General features: G+C 36.9%; 1 protein-coding gene across 1 annotated transcript; it reads left to right on the forward strand.

The window, feature by feature from the left end:
* Positions 1-4: 4 nt before the first annotated feature.
* trim46a (tripartite motif containing 46a) lies at positions 5-15,582 on the forward strand. The gene is made up of 12 exons (XM_082151005.1): positions 5-484; positions 3,147-3,402; positions 4,805-4,955; positions 6,992-7,190; positions 8,368-8,514; positions 8,767-8,862; positions 10,119-10,372; positions 10,569-10,690; positions 10,794-11,141; positions 12,079-12,308; positions 13,767-13,834; positions 13,945-15,582. Exons 1-12 carry the CDS (start codon positions 425-427, stop codon positions 14,327-14,329), a joined length of 2,316 nt encoding a protein of 771 aa, XP_082007131.1. The 5' UTR covers positions 5-424; the 3' UTR covers positions 14,330-15,582.
* The last annotated feature ends 917 nt before the right edge of the window (positions 15,583-16,499 follow it).

The raw sequence follows: 16,499 nt of genomic DNA on the forward strand, positions 1-16,499 counted from the left end.
TTACATTACATTATATCCATCTTTTCTATTTATACCGTAGACTGTAAGCGGCTCTCATGCATGCTCAGCTCAGCATCCATGCGCATGCTCTTTACTGATCTCCCCCTGAACACCTCATAACATCCATCGGATGGCTCAACATCCGTCAGAATAGACCTCAGCAAGCACTGTTGGAACCCCCCTAAATCAACATGGATTGCGTTAAATTGGACCTCTCTTAGACACAAATAATATTATTAGGCCTATAACGTAAAGGTTTAACAGCCGTCAATTTCAGTTGCATGTTCAACCATTTTGTTTTATTTCGCGGAGTTCTGATCTTATAAACCGTTAGTTGTTTAAATGATTCTATATGTAGAAAAAAACGCTCGATAATAGCGTTTATTTCATTTGCTATTAATTTAACAATCGGCCTAGTTCAGCAATGGCAGATGCGGAGTTGCAAACCTTTACATCCATTATGGACGCCCTCGTGCGTATAAGCGTAAGTATATTTGCATGATTAAAACCACATATTTACACGTTATCTGTCATTTGCACGCGGCTGTTATTTAACACACGAATGCAGTGTTTACGGTCAGCTTTAGGCTAAATGGGACATTTGAATGTTTTCCTTGCCCAAATCTAACATTAAAAAGAAAATAATAATAATAAAAAAACAGTTCAATTAGATAAACCACATTATTTACTGAGAGCATATTTGCTCGATATGAATAACACCTGTAAGCAGAAACCTAGTATATTTTTCATCTTTTTCTGCTAAAGCGCGTGTAGGCCACGGCTGCTTTTCCTCTGTTATGAATGATTTATTTGCTCTTAAGCGTGTAGGCCTAATATAATATCAGAATATTTCCCCCCCGTTAATACAAGATTGAACAGACTGACGCATTTAGTCTAACTTTGATGCAGATCAGACGCTGATGCAACATATTAATTGATTACATTCTTAGAGAAGATGTAAAGGAAAAATAAAGGAGCCTTTAAAAATCTATAAGAAGCGTAAAAGGCCTTATTATCAGTGAGCTGCTCTCGCGCGACAGGATGTGTGTTGCCATAGAGACGGGGATGCAAGAGGGCTGAGGTCGCGAGCTGTGGGAAACGTCTGGAAAAAAAACTAAAGTCAGTGTAAAAAAGAGGAACAGAAGACAGCTTGGAGAATTTAATTATTTCAATGGCTTATTGACTGAATGAAATGTAAATGCTGTCAGCTCTGGGGAAAATAATTGCCAGATACTGAACATAAAACAGCTTTAAATAGCTTGAATTGATTTTGTCAGGCTTCTAGATCATCCTGCTAACCAGCCAAACCAGCTGAGCACATGCCTGACTGGGACAGCTGTACATGTCAGCATTTTCTTTTTCAGTAGGGAAACCCCCTTTTTTATTAAATGATGGAGACTAATGAAGTGCAAAAATGAAATTTTTTAGCAGCCTGGTTCTAGAAATATATTTCCCCATTTATTTTTACCATTGAGATTTTTTAAAAGTTTTTGTTTAAGAGTTATAAGCCATGGATCATACTGATCACAACTGAATAACAACCTTACAAAGTTTAATGTAAAGCAAATCTTTTTGAAAATCGGACAGAAAGCCGGCGTTAAAGATGAATTTCTGTCCAGGAAATCTGAACAGATAATAAAGTAAAAAAAACTAACACAACAAACAAGATGTTGATTATGTATAGAAACAATATAGTTTAAGTTAGTTTGAGAGTGTAAGACTGAAGTCATTCGCAGTGCTTCATGGGAGTGGGGAGTAGCTAGCTGAAGTGTTCATTTGGCCTGATTTAGTTGCAATAGTGTAGATTTTTCTGCGGAATCAAGAGTAATGTAGTTTTCCAGCAGGAATTCCACTGTTAAACATGATTATTTAAAGAATAAGTTGAAATAATATTGACTAACCGGTTTGTCAAAAGCATATACCATCGATTAACAACCTCAGAGCTCACAGCAGGTCTGTCTTTAAAGATTTATAAGTTGTCCTTTAAAATCAATTTCCCTGTGGAGAAAATGAATGGGATTTTTTACTTCCGGAAACCAACTTAAATTTAGATTCCAGTGGTGTAGAATGAATGGTTGTTTATGAGTATGATCAAATACAAAAAAATTTATTAAAATGTTAACTTCCTTATGCCAGATATGAAACTTGGGTGGTAGGAATGTAAATAAACAAGATGTGTGTGAACTTAGTCTGTTTTACAGAAGCCAACATCAAGGTTTTCGAGTTTGAGGAATGATTTTATTGTACTTCCAGCCAAGTTAAACGTTCGAGTTGCACTCCTTTTGGGAAGACCAAAGATGACTAACACATTTGAACAGATTTGTAACACAGAAACAAGTTCAACTCGTAAATCTCAATTGTCAATAAAATGTAGCTACTACCAATATCATACATAGCAGAATTCATGATTTGAATGTTGCATAAAAGTTGGCTATTTCCATTACTGGGGACATTTGTAAGCGGAACTAGAAAGAAGGAAGTATTGACTACACTTTTAATAAACAACAAGACTTGTTTATTGTTTAATATGTGTGTTGTTTTTGGCATTTACATAATGTTCCTGATATGCAAATATTCAGACTTTTATGACACGTTCATACTGACCAACCTATGCTCATAATGTTTACCTTAGAAAAAACTCAGTCCATAGAACAATCCATAATCAATTTCAGTCATTGAAATGAAAAAATGAAAAACACTCCAAATACACTGTGTAAAAATTTCAGGTAAATTTCACAAATACTTACAAAGACACTGCAAGTAACACATTGAAATAAATGTAAAATTATAAAGTAGAAAAACTGAAATTGTATTTTCCTGTGAAATGCACTCTAATAATCTTTGTGTGTTTTTTGCAATAAAAAAAAAATAAAAAAATATATATATATTTTTTACAGTGTATAGGCTAAAATAAAAATAAAGCCTACAGTGTTGCTTCAAAAACATGAAACTGCACATGTAACATCAGGAATGATGTATATTATATTATATTATATTATATTATATTATATATTAAAGCCTTTACCTCTGAAACAGGATATATGGTTATGCTCTGTCTATAAATATCAACAACGTCTGTGCTTGCATGTTTGATTGCGTGTTTTCCTCTGGTAAATTATGTTAAAACTGTTCCTTTCTCTGTCTAGTCTAATATGAAGAGTATAGAGAGAGAGCTGCACTGTCCCGTGTGTGAGGAGATGGTGAAGCAGCCGATAGTGTTGCCATGTATGCACAGCGTATGTGTGCTGTGTGCGGCAGAAGTCTTGGTTCAGAGAGGATACCCGCCCCCCGAGCTCCCCCCAGAGCCCAACACACCCACCTCAAGCCCCAACACACGCTCTCCCCGACAGACACGTCGACCTCCACCCAAAACAGACCGCCTAGACCGGGTGATCAGAACAGGTTTGTGTGTTCCTTAATAGACACTGAGATCAAAATCAGGTGTGCTGTCATCTTATGACACGGCTCTCTGAGATGCTCAGTTCTGATTTGTCAATCATTCGGTCAGTTCTGCAGTCAAGTATTTTTTTTTTACACTGACCACTAAACTGTACGCTACCATTTAAAAGTTTGGGGATGGTATTATTATTTATTGTATTGCTCACCAAGGTTGCATTTATTTGATTCAAAATACAGTAAAAACTGCAATATTGTGAAATAGTATAGCAATTTTAAATAACTGTTTTCTATTTTAATATATTTAAAATGTAATTTGTTCCTGTGATGGTAAAGCTGAATTTTCAGCATCATTACTCCGGTCTTCAGGGTCACATGATCTGTCAGAAATTATTATAATATTCTGAGTGATTTGTTGTTCAAGAAAAATGTCTTATTATTATCAATGTTGAAAACAGTTGTTGTGCTTAAGATATTTATGAAAACAGATACATTGTTTCAGGATTCTTTGATGAACACAACTATTTATTTCTTTTAAAAAATCTAACTAACCCAAACTTTAACCCAAACTCCCATAATCACGTAATTTCAGCTCAATTCAATTAATCATGTCCATTTGATTATTTATTTGATCATCATTTAATAATTATAATTAATTAATTATTTTAGGCATTAAAATGAATCATATCAATTATTTATTTTAAATAATTTGATTATTTAATTATATTTAATAATGCTTAAAATAAGGCATGCCAGTTTAATAATTTATTTGGTTGTATTTTCATAATATTTATTTCAAAATAATGTATATATTTATTTAATTAAATGACTTATTAAAAAATTATCCCCAGTTTCACAGACGAGGCTTAAGTCTAGTCCCAGACTAAAATGCATGTTTGAGCTGTTTTAACTGAAAGCAACTTTAGCACTGACATATCTGAAAATATGTTTGGTTTTGTCTCAAGATACACATCAGTAATGTTTTTTTTAAAGGCACATTTATAAAAGCTACTTAAATGTCTTACTTGAACTAAAGACTAATACTGGCTTAATATAAGCCCTGTCTGTGAAACCAGGCCCAGATTAAATAACATTTAAAAACTATGACATCGTGATGTAACTTTAGCATAGTTTGACTAGCTTTTCTCTGTGCAAAAGTTTATAGATGCTACTGTATCATTCAGATGTATTGCGTCTTTGCAGCACTTTGCAGGTGCGTGTGTGTTTAAATGTAGCAGCCGTCGTGATGGGCTGATTCTGAATGTGTCAGCACACACGGGGCCTCTGGATTCGGTTCTCTTTCGGCATTGATTAGCTTTTCCTTTCTTCTTCCTGCCTTAGATTTATAGTGGCTTAAAGAAGCTTTAATGTGCTTTTTCTATCTGCATCTCTCCTTCTTTTTGTGCAGTGTGTGGAACACATCCAGGACGGAGGCGTAAAGACACCCCTCCCGTGATCATGCTGTTCCCCTGTCCCACCTGCGGAAAAGATGTGGAGCTGGGAGAGAGAGGGCTTGCAGATTGTCTGAGAAACCTCACGCTGGAGCGCATAGTGGAGAGGTCTCACACACACACACACACACACACACACACACACACACACACACACACACACACACACACACACACACACACACACACACACACACACACACACACACACACACACACACTTCCTCAGAGAATTCCTGCTTTTATTAACTTGAGCTACATTGAAATGTAATTCCAGTAAGTGTACTGTAATGTTGTTCTACTGGTTTTGAACAATACATCAGATGTTCTGAACTTGCGTCTATTCATAGACACATCACCATAGGGGTTGATAGTTGTTTGAATATTCTCACGCAGTCTCACTACGTGGACCAATCAAATCACCTTACTGGCATAGCAAAATGAGGTCAAGAGAAGGCGGAGAAAATATTTAGTTTCTTCCTTCCAGTAAACAGCTTGCATGGCTCCATTCCATATAGTAAAAATGTGCACAAGCAAATCTGGCCCTAAAACACCATAAGACTCAATTATAACTTAAGAGAAGAAAGAGAATAAATATTTGACTCAAAATTAAAAAATGTTATTCAAAACCTAAATTAATTTCTCACAAAAGGAGAAGAATGTTCTAGCCACTCTTATCCATATAATGAAAGTGATTTAAGGATGTTGAGCATGCACATTACTAGGATATTTGCTGTTTATTAGTACTTATAAAGCACATATTAATGCATTACTCTGCATGACCTTATTCTACATCCCTTATCATACCCAATACCTAAACTTAAAGGAGAACTTGGTAACTTTTTTCACTTAATAAAACTGTCTAGAAATCATTTGGATGGTTAAACAACCTGTTCTGGTGATATTGGTGACTTTCCCCGCTCCCCCCAGCGTTCCCAGGCGGAAAACCAACCTTGCAACTTGCAACACTACCGTCCCGGCAAGTTAGAAATTGGAAGTCTCGTGATAACGAGAACTAGAACGAGAACGAGCGCGAAACACGAATTGCTTTACGGCAATTCGACATAAACACACACGCATGTATGATGTATTACCAGATTACCCACCTCGGTAGACATAGCTCCACACGATACAGTTGGCTTGCTCCGATCAAAACAAACGCACATGAGCAGCGGTAGCGAGGGGGAGGAGGCCGCCGCAAGTGAGTTTTTTACGACTGTGTTGTGAAATATACGCCCCCCCACAGCTGTAGGGGGAGCTCGTGGGGAAAACACGCGACAACAAAAGGGAAAATCAGCGAAGAAGTGACTAGAGTTCGCTAGAGTTACCGAGTTCTCCTTTAACTACCTTACTAACTATTAATAAGCAGAAATTAGAAGTTTATTGAGGCAAAAGTCATAGTTAAAACATTAAAAAGACATTTAATATATATATAGATATAGATATATAGATATATATACAGTATAACATTAAGATAAAAAATTAAATATCAACATATTAAATTAGTACAATATTTAAATTAATAGAGACATGATGTTCCTTTTAACATCTATAATAAATCAAATAAATTAATTAATTCTAAAGTTTGGTAATACAACATTCTCTCCTCTTAGATGTGTAGTAAAAAACACAGTGAGGGTGAACATTTGTTGGTTGAACTTCTCCTTTAAAAGATAAGTTGTGAGAGGGAGCTGAATGTAAGTGAAGTGCTGATGCTTTGTTTTTATGCTGTCTTTGGACAGCTGAGCTACATTTACACCACACAAACAAACACACACTATAATTGATGTACATGTGGCGAGCAGGACGAGGCAGAGGGCCGTGGGAGAACGGCGCGAGGCCGGTGACGTGATTGATAATGAGCAACACCTGTGCGACGCACCGGTCTCGTATCTCTCACGGAGGAGCGGAGGCATAAAAGGAGGAGCGACGACAGTGGAGATCGAGAGAGGACCAGGCCTGGACTGTTTTATTTGATGTTATTTGATGATCACGTCTCGTCCTGCTGGCCACAGTACACATACAAATATATAATGCAATTAAACAGTCATGCGTACATGTAACCCAAGCCATACGTGTTTACTTTTCAAATTAGCCTCAATGCACAATAGATGACCGATGTCTCTCTTTCTCCATGTGTGTAGGTACAGGCGGACAGTAAGTCTTGGCAGCATGGCAGTCATGTGCCAGTTCTGTAAACCTCCTCAGGCTTTGGACGCCACCAAAGGCTGCGCTGACTGCAGGTCCAACTTCTGTAATGAGTGCTTCAAACTGTACCACCCCTGGGGCACACCACGAGCCCAACACGAACACATCATGCCCACACACAGCTTCAGACCCAAGGTAAGAGCACACGGGACCCTTCAGAGAGAGGATCACCACAAACACAAAGAAAGGATAGTCATTGAGTCAAACATTTAACCCCAGGTCGGATCGTGTTTACATCCAGGGTCCAATATATATATATATATATATATTTCAGTGTTTTGAAGAAATGTACCAGCCATATATCTCAGAATCAACTCTGAGTCAACAAGCACCACTGCCAAATTTTCGATATATTGTAATCATTATGTCTACAACTTGTAATAATTACTCTTAAGGAGTTTATAGTTTCTGCCTAAAATTAATACATGATGTTAGCTAACTGCGTGATTTGTATTATCTTAGAACTGTACATTTCTGAAATATGGACATTAATTGGACACAAGTCACCTCTGATAACAGATGTAATGTAATGCAGATGCATGTTTTTTTCTGTAAAGCTGCTTTGAAACGATACATATTGTGAAAAGCGTTATACAACTAAATGTGAATTGAATTGAACAGAATATATACCATTCAAAATCAATATATACCATTTTGCTGTTGTAAGACATTAATACTTTAATTTAGCAAGGATGCTTTAAATTGATCAAAAGTGACAGTAAAGATATTTTTAATGTTACAAAAGATTAATATTTCAAATAAATGCTGTTCTTATGAACTTTCTATTCATCAAAGAATCCTGGAAAATTAAAATATTAAGCATGATTATTAGAATGATTTCTGAAGGATCATGTGACTCTGTAGACTGGAGTAATGATGCTAAAAATTTCAGCTTTGCCATCACATGAATAAATTACATTTTAAAATATATTAAAATAAAACAATATTACAATAAATAAAACACTATTTTGCATTATGAATATTTATGTAGAACATTTTTGTCCATTATATAGGCCTAGTCTGTCACAAAAACATGAAGACATACAAGTTTGTTTTGACATTACAGCACAAAACACTGACTAAAGTATTGAGTATATTATAGTGAGTACTGACTAAAGTATTAATTACATTTTGTAGAAAAGCGATCAACCACATGCAAATAATATTCAAATATTGTCCTTTTCCACAGCAGTCGATACAGAGGATTTTTGATAAACATATTAGTCTCAAAAGTTCTCCCTAATCTCATTTCCCCCCTCTCGGGCTTTTCCCCTGTCCATTTATCTTCTCTCTCTCTCTCACTCACTTGCAGGTATTAGTTTGTGTGGAACATGAGCAGGAGAGGTTACAGTTTTACTGCAGGTCATGTCAGCATCTGTTGTGTCCGCTTTGTAAACTCCGTCGGGCCCACAGTGGACACAAGATCATTCCTATTGCGTTGGCTTACCAAACTCTAAAGGTATTCGTTCCTTGTATGCTCTATAGAGCTGAATCTTTAGACTATAAACAACGTAATAATGCCCAACATGCCCTTCTTTCCTGTATAAAATGGTTATTTGGGCTAATCTTTCTAAGCTCTAGCCCTGCACATCTCTAAGTGATCAAGGGTAGAAGGGAAAGGATTTCCTCAATGACTAGGCAGCTAGCAGAAGCTCTACAGTGTTGTCGGTGTTTAACGTAACTCATCTTTCTCCATGTTGTGAAATCACAGGAGAAGATCACCAAGGAAATGAACTACATCTTGGGCAATCAGGATTCTATACAGGCACAGATCACCCAAGTAGAAAGCGGCATTGCTCAGACTGAGGTACACAGCATTGGTGTTTTAATTATACTTTGAGTGTTTATGAGACAAACACTTCACCCTAGAGTATACGAATGGTGTGAAAATAGAGCGAGAATGAAGTTGCAGGATTTCAACCGGATCCAGCAGTTGTTTTGTAAATGTCCTGTGTTTTGTTTTTTTTGGTGTTATAGACTTTTAACAGTCAGAATGAAAAAAGATGGAAATTGCAAAATATTGAATATCATAATAACTGAAATATGTATTTGTGAAATATATTTATGGCCAAATGTGATGGGGGGGTTGACCAAGATTCATTCCGGAAAGTAATTATTATCAAATTATTAGTACTATTTATAGTAATACTTTATTTTATTTTTTATTATTATTTCTTTTGATTTAATATACATTTTATGTAAATATTTTATATATAAATTAAAATAAATTAAATATTTAGATATTAAATTATTAAAATATTTATTACATTTGAAAAGACATAGGCTGCATCCGAAATCGCATACTCTCTTGAGTAGGTACTTATTTTGAATAAGTGATTACTTCACAGCCGCTAAAAAGGTGTGTTCTATATAGTATGAATGTGTATAGTATGAATGTAATCTGGATATACTACATTCGCTATGTTGTCATTATCATGTGACCTACCAGCGTCAGGTATGTCGCTTCACTGCGATGTAATCCTTTCCCGTGGCCTCATGGGATAGTAAAGTGCCCACCGTATGCACACTTAAGAATCCCGCCGGAAGTAGTTGGTCATCCGGGTGCTTTTTGCCGACTCTTTTATGAGTACTGTGAATTCAGACATACTTATTTTGTCACATACAGTTTTTCGTCTACTATATAGTAGGGAAGTATGCGATTTCTGGTGCAGCCATGTTTCTTTTATATATGGAAATGAAATCTAAAGATGGATAATAGTTCACTATCTCTCCAGGAGTATCCTGTGTTTTTTCAGTGGTGTTATAGTGTAAATTTATTTGTGAAAAATAATGATGACCAAATGTGATGGTGGGGGACGATCAAGATTCACTGTGAAAAATAAGAAAAGGTTTAAAATATTTCAATTAAATTGATAATAATTTATTTTAAAATATGATTTAATGTAATATTTATATTATTTTATGTAAACATTTTAATATATAATATATTAATTATAAAATAAATATATATTTTTTATATATATTTATGATGTTTAAAAAGATATGTCAAGCTTCGCTCTTCCCTTTTTCTGTCCTGCTCAATCTCTTTCCCTCTGTGCTCAGGTGAACAGCGTAGTGGCTAAGGAGCAGTTGAATCAGTGTGTGAGTGAGTTGCGTGGTGTGCTGGCGGAGCGTCAGGGGGCTTTGGCCATGTTGATGGAGGGGGCTCGTGCGCAGCGGGCAGGGGCTCTGAATGCACAACTCTCAGAAAAACAGAGTCTTTTGGAAAATGCAGGGCTGCTCACATACACTCAGGAGCTTCTTAAGGAAACCGACCAGCCGTGCTTTGTGCAGGCCGCCAGAGTCACGCACAACAGGTTAGACTGTGTTTGAGGGCGTTTGTTGCTGGGATTGCGCGAATCGGTTCATTTATGAAATACGAAACCCACAAAAGCCTATTGTGTGTTTCCATTGAAGGCACACAAACGTTGGAAGATTATGTTACACATAGTCAATTGGTTTACAGAGAGCTTCTTTACTTGATTTAATTTACTTAATCTTTCTTCTTCTCAGACTGGTAAAATCAATAGAACATCTTCAGCATTTCTCTCTATCTGCTGATCCCTCGTTTCGACACTTTCAAATAGACGTCTCCAGAGAACTCACAGCACTTAGCAGCATGGACTTTATACAAGGTTTTCATAAAAACTCCATTTTCAAAATCCGTAAATACCTTGAGTTGGTTTTCTAGGTTAATAAGGTAACAATTTGACTCGACCGATCTTTTTCCTTCTGCAGCCCCATTGGCTCCTGTGATTGACACTCAAAAGACCCTGGCCTATAACGAGCTCTATTTGTGCTGGCGCCTCCCACAGGACTCCGCCCCCGCCTGGCACTACTCAGTGGAGTATCAGAGGAAAGTGGGCGGAGCTGGAGCATTATGGGGCAGAGTCTGGTCTGACGGAAGCTCAGGAAGTAATGGCACACACTGTCCTTGGCAGCGTCTTGATGATGTGGGAGGGACCAGTGCAGTGATTGACAAGCTAGAGATGGACAGTGTGTATGTCCTGAGAGTTCGAGGCTGTAATAAGGCAGGGTTTGGCGAGTACAGCGAGGAGGTGTATCTACACACACCTCCTGCACCAGGTAAGACACATCCACTCACAAATATACAAACACACTTGCATTTGAACCACTTCAAAATATCAGTTATTCAGAGACATTTGTTTTTCCTCAAGCTCCCCAGTTTCTCACATATTGGATGCTTCGTTTTTGTTTAGCATCTTTTCCAGTCATTCTACTTTGTTGACTTGGAATTGACATCCTCTATTCCTCTATTTATCCATCCATTCATGAATTATTCAATAATTGACTGATTGATTCATTTATATAAATTCATCCATCCTCCATTTATCTATCCATCCATCCATTCATTCACTGATTCATTTGTTCATGTCTGTTTGTTCATGTTTATTCACTTGTCCATCCGTCTGTATCAATTATTAATCTATCTATCTATCATTAATTGATCCATTCATATCACAGTTCTATTACATCAAACTGAACCTGTTCTTGTTTTCTGGTATTTTATGCATATCATATTCTCTTTTTTGTTTTCTCTCATAGTTAATTCTGTTGCTTATCACTAGTATATTTCTCAGTGTTTATCCACAACTCTTTGACACATCTCTTTTTTTGCTCTTCTCTCTGTATTATTTCTCCTTGTACTTCCTGTTATTCTCCACCTGTCTTTGTTCCTATTATCTCCGCCGTTTCTTTGACTTGTATTCCTATTTAACTGGAATATCAGCTGCTCGATCTCCTCTGAATCCTAGAGTCCTGGAATATGTACAATGTTCCTGCTGTCCTCTTTGTTTTCCCTCTTTTCTCCAAATTTCCTATCCCATTTCTTCCCTTTTATGCTTATCCATACATATCCCCCCTCTCTGTTTCTTTCTATCTTCTATTTATATGTTGTTTCACTCCCTCATCCTCTTTTCGCTTTGTGTTCTGCCCTAACCCTATGACCTGACCTTTCCAACCCTATCCTCCACTCCTCTCCTCCTGAATACCTCAATCTCAGTGTTGTCGTTCTGCCTGGATTCGCGCTGGGGCCTGCATGCGGAGCGGGTGGCGCTGGGGAAAGGGCAGACGTATGCCCGGAGTGTCCCTGGGATGACCCTGTTGCAGGCAGCTGATCGGGTCCTTACCTCATGTCACCTCACCTCTGACCTCCTTGTGGCCGACGTTTCTATCACACAGGGACGACACTACTGGGCATGCTCAGTGGAGCCTGGATCCTACCTGGTTAAGGTGAACATACACTACCATTCAGCAGTTTGCAGTCAGTAAGATTTTAATTTTTTACGAAATTAATACTTTTAATTCAGCAAGGATGCATTAAAATGATCAAAAGTGACATTAAATACATTTATAATGTTACAAAAACATTCTATTTCAAATAAATTCTTTCTATTTATCAAAGAATCCCAAAATGTATCACATCACAAAAATATTAAGCAGCACAAGTGTTTTCAACATTGATAATAAGAACCATTTTTCTTGAGAGGCAAATCAGCATATTAGAATGATCTCTGAAGCATCATGTGACACTGAAGACTGGAGTAATGATGCCAAAAAAAATTAAGCTTTGCCATCACAGGAATGAATTACTGTTTATAACAGTAATTAACTGTCTATGACTGTTTTTACTGTATTTATTTTTAGCAAATAAATGCAGCTTTGGTATTTGTTATATTAAATAATACGATTGACTCACTTTTTTTTCAAGAATTAAACTTTTTCACCTTTAATCCTTTAAATATATTTATATATCCTTTATTTATATATCCTTTAATCATTTATATATATATATATATATATATATGAATATATTTTAATAAAATAAAATATCGTCACTGTTGGGTGGAAACCTCGAATCTCCATATTTTGTCTTTTTTTTATTATAATTTTTTTATAAATCATTACTGTTGGTCACCCTTTACACCTCTCTGTGGTTTCTGCAAATATTTAACCAATGAAAAGAATTTAAAAAATAACTCGTGACCAAACCTCGTATGTCCAGAGGTGTAAAGTCCAGGGGTAAGAAAGTAAAAGTCCTGCCATATGTTTATTCCACCCATGAACTCAGCCAGCTGATTTCACTAATTAGTTCTATCTCCTGGCTGAAAACCTGTGCTAATTAGCAAATCCAGGTGATTGGGACAAAACACTGAGGAGGACTTTTACATTCTGAACCTGGACTTTACACCTCTGCGTTTGTCTGACCATACATGAGTCCACAGTATCAATTTTCAATCAAAAAGACTTGGAGATACAAGGTATCCGCCTGACAGCGACAATATATATATTGTCGCTGTCAGGCGGATACCTTGTATCTCCAAAAACTTTTCAGGAAATGGAAAAAAAACCCATATATATACTGTATATATATATAAAAAATAATATTCATACAAAAAACAAAACAAAAAAACTTTAAAATGTCTATGCCTTAAAGGGTTATTTCACCCAAAAATGAAAATTATCCCATAATTTACTCACCTTCAAGCCATCCTAGGTGTATATGAAAAATATCCATATTTATAACTTTATAAACTATAATCACTGGCTTCCGTTAATGGCCGTACACGAGTCAAAATCTGGCGGAAGAGTGAAGAAAGTAATGTACACCTAGGATGGCTTTAGGGTGAGGAAATTGTGGGACAATTTTTATTTTTGGGTGAACTTAACCCTCTAAAGCATTGTGTGTAGGTGGGAGTGGGTGTTGAAGCAAAACTGCAGGAGTGGTTCCATCTTCCACAAGACATGGCAAGTCCACGGTGAGGAGAAACAGCGAATTTTTAAACGCTTTAGAGCTGACTGAGGAAGGCAATGTTATTGATGATTTTTATTTCAACCCCCCACCCCACCCCACCCCATTTCACTTTAGGTACGATCCAGACAGTGGTCATGACAGCGGCGCAGAGGACGCCCAGGACTCCCCTCCTCCATTCTGTTTCCTCACAATGGGCATGGGCAAGATTTTACTACCCAAGTCATCTAACACTTCGACTGGCCCTCTCACTGCCCCCCTGCCACCTCGCCTCGGACTGTGTCTGGACTTTGAGAAGGGGCGGCTCACTTTTTACGACGCACACTCTCTGCGAGTGCTGTGGGAGGGGACTGTCGATTGCTCCGCCCCTGTTTGCCCAGCCTTCTGTTTCATTGGCGGAGGGGCTCTGCAGCTACAGGAGCTAATAGCCATTCGCAGTACAGAGCAGAACCCGCCAAGAAGAGTGACCATCCAAACACGTGCCACCGATGCCAGTCACTGAAACATCTGATCGCTTTAAAACTAGTCAAATTAGCACCTTTAGGCAAATATTCTTTTATCGTTTTCTATCGACTTTGTTTACGAGCTTATTTCATAGCTAATGATGCATTGACTGATGATATTTTATATTAAGATTACATTTAATTTCAAAGTATACACATAAAAAAAAGGTTATGGATGCTAACAACATGTAGCATGCTAACAACATGTGGGTCAGCATTAAATAATGAGGAATTGTTCATTTTCATGGCTACAAAATCAAAAACAATGGAAATATAGTCCATGTATGATTCAGGTTCACTCATGACAGACATATAACGTTCTTATAAAAAACAAATGATTCCTCGCTATTTACAAACTCCTTTTCCAGCATTGTTAGCATGCAAACCGCCCAAAATGGGTGTGCTAATAGTTAGTAATACACCTTGATTTATTCATTAACTATGTATGTGCTCTTTACAGGAATGTTAAAATGTCTTGACATGTGATCCTGTTGCAGTTCTTATCCATTTGAGACCGTGTCATGTTTCTAAGTAGTTCCCGATGTCTTTGAATTGTGTTGCTACTTTGAGACTCAACCAAGATGTCAAACCTTGGTTGGACATGTTGTATTGGTATCAGTCCATGTTCTGTGCATAGAGACCTTGTCTGTTTGGTTTGTTTGGGCCAAAACAGGGTTGACAGTTGAAGTGAAAAGAACCTGCTTTTGTGAGATCCCTACAGGTGCCTGCTCAAATGTTATACAACCGACTCCCATTTGAATGTCCTAAATAATAATCTTCAAAACACAACAGTCTTGACACATCTCATACTTTTTTAGGCTTTTTTCATAATCAATTTATTTATTTTTTGCAGAATGGGTATGGCAACAACGATTTAGCGGGTAAAGTTACTTTTCAGAAATGTATGCTGCTTATGACAGTGCAACTGTCAGTTGTGAGTCGGTGTGTGTCGATGTGAGAGGGCATTTTTGAATTATATGCTGAGCGTCAAATGTATTTATTGTGCGCGTGTGTGTGAGTGCGTGATATGTTATTGCAATAAAGAAAGACAGTTGCTGAAAGCTCTGGTTTTGGCCATGTTTTCCGCTACTTGAGTGCAGTGTTGCAGATTCAGGTCTCGTTGTGTGAATTTATATTGATGTTGATGATATTATGTAGCATTTCTTAAAATGGCCCTTTGAAAACAGGCAAAATGTTTGTAAAATACACTAATGGCAGAAGTGAAATAAAGCATCAATGTTTCTCACTTGCATTATTTTCATGCCCCGTGATTTTTATTCTGAATAAGGGGCCGTTCACACAGAACACATTTCTGCATTCAACTGTGCTGCATTTCCATTGTCTTTCTATGGACGTGTTTGACTGTTGCGCTTGCATACGACACAGAGTTAAGCAATCAAACACGTCTTGAGATCTTGCCTTTTCCCCATTCCACTGCCCTGCATCTCATGTTTTTAACTGCAAAAACACATTCTGTGTGAATCTGTCCTAAGGAAGTTTACAGCATTATATATAGTTGAAAGTTAAAAATTGCTTATCCTTTTTTTTTTTTATGAGTTAAAGCAATGTCAAAACATATGTTGTCATATCTTATTGATAAACTAATCGTTTTTTCCTCACCTAAAACTGTGATCTTTACAACCTATTGCATACAAAACTGACAAAGATGTCAAATTATGCTCAGATATTCAGTCATATATCAGGTCAGGCCCAGTCAATTGTGTGCTACATATCTGGGCAATTGCAAATAAAACAAATTAAATAGTAAAATCACTTGTTGTGATATAACCACATTTCAGTAGTTTCTCATTTATTAGCAGGTTCTTTCGTATGATGTGAATGTTTGGCACTCAGAAAGTCCCACATAGATAGTGGCTGTAGTCAGTTATTAAAGTGAAAGTAAAAGAATGCTTCTTATATTAAAAAAGCTGCTTGTTAGTCCAGTTTTTTTGTTTAATCCACAGGTGATCTAAGGTTACATGTACAACTCACTCATTTCAATGTTTATTTTCATGCACTACAGTAGTGGAAACTTATATGTGAGAGTGTGTCTGCCAGTGTGAGAACATAAAACATACAGCATACAACAACAATATGTTTATTTATGTATGAATGTTGCAGTCCTCAAAAATTACCTTCACACTGGCATCAAAAGTGAATAAAAAACCA

This window comes from Leuciscus leuciscus (genome assembly GCF_965113295.1).
Source record: "Leuciscus leuciscus genome assembly, chromosome: 20".
Taxonomy (NCBI): Eukaryota; Metazoa; Chordata; class Actinopteri; order Cypriniformes; family Leuciscidae; genus Leuciscus; species Leuciscus leuciscus.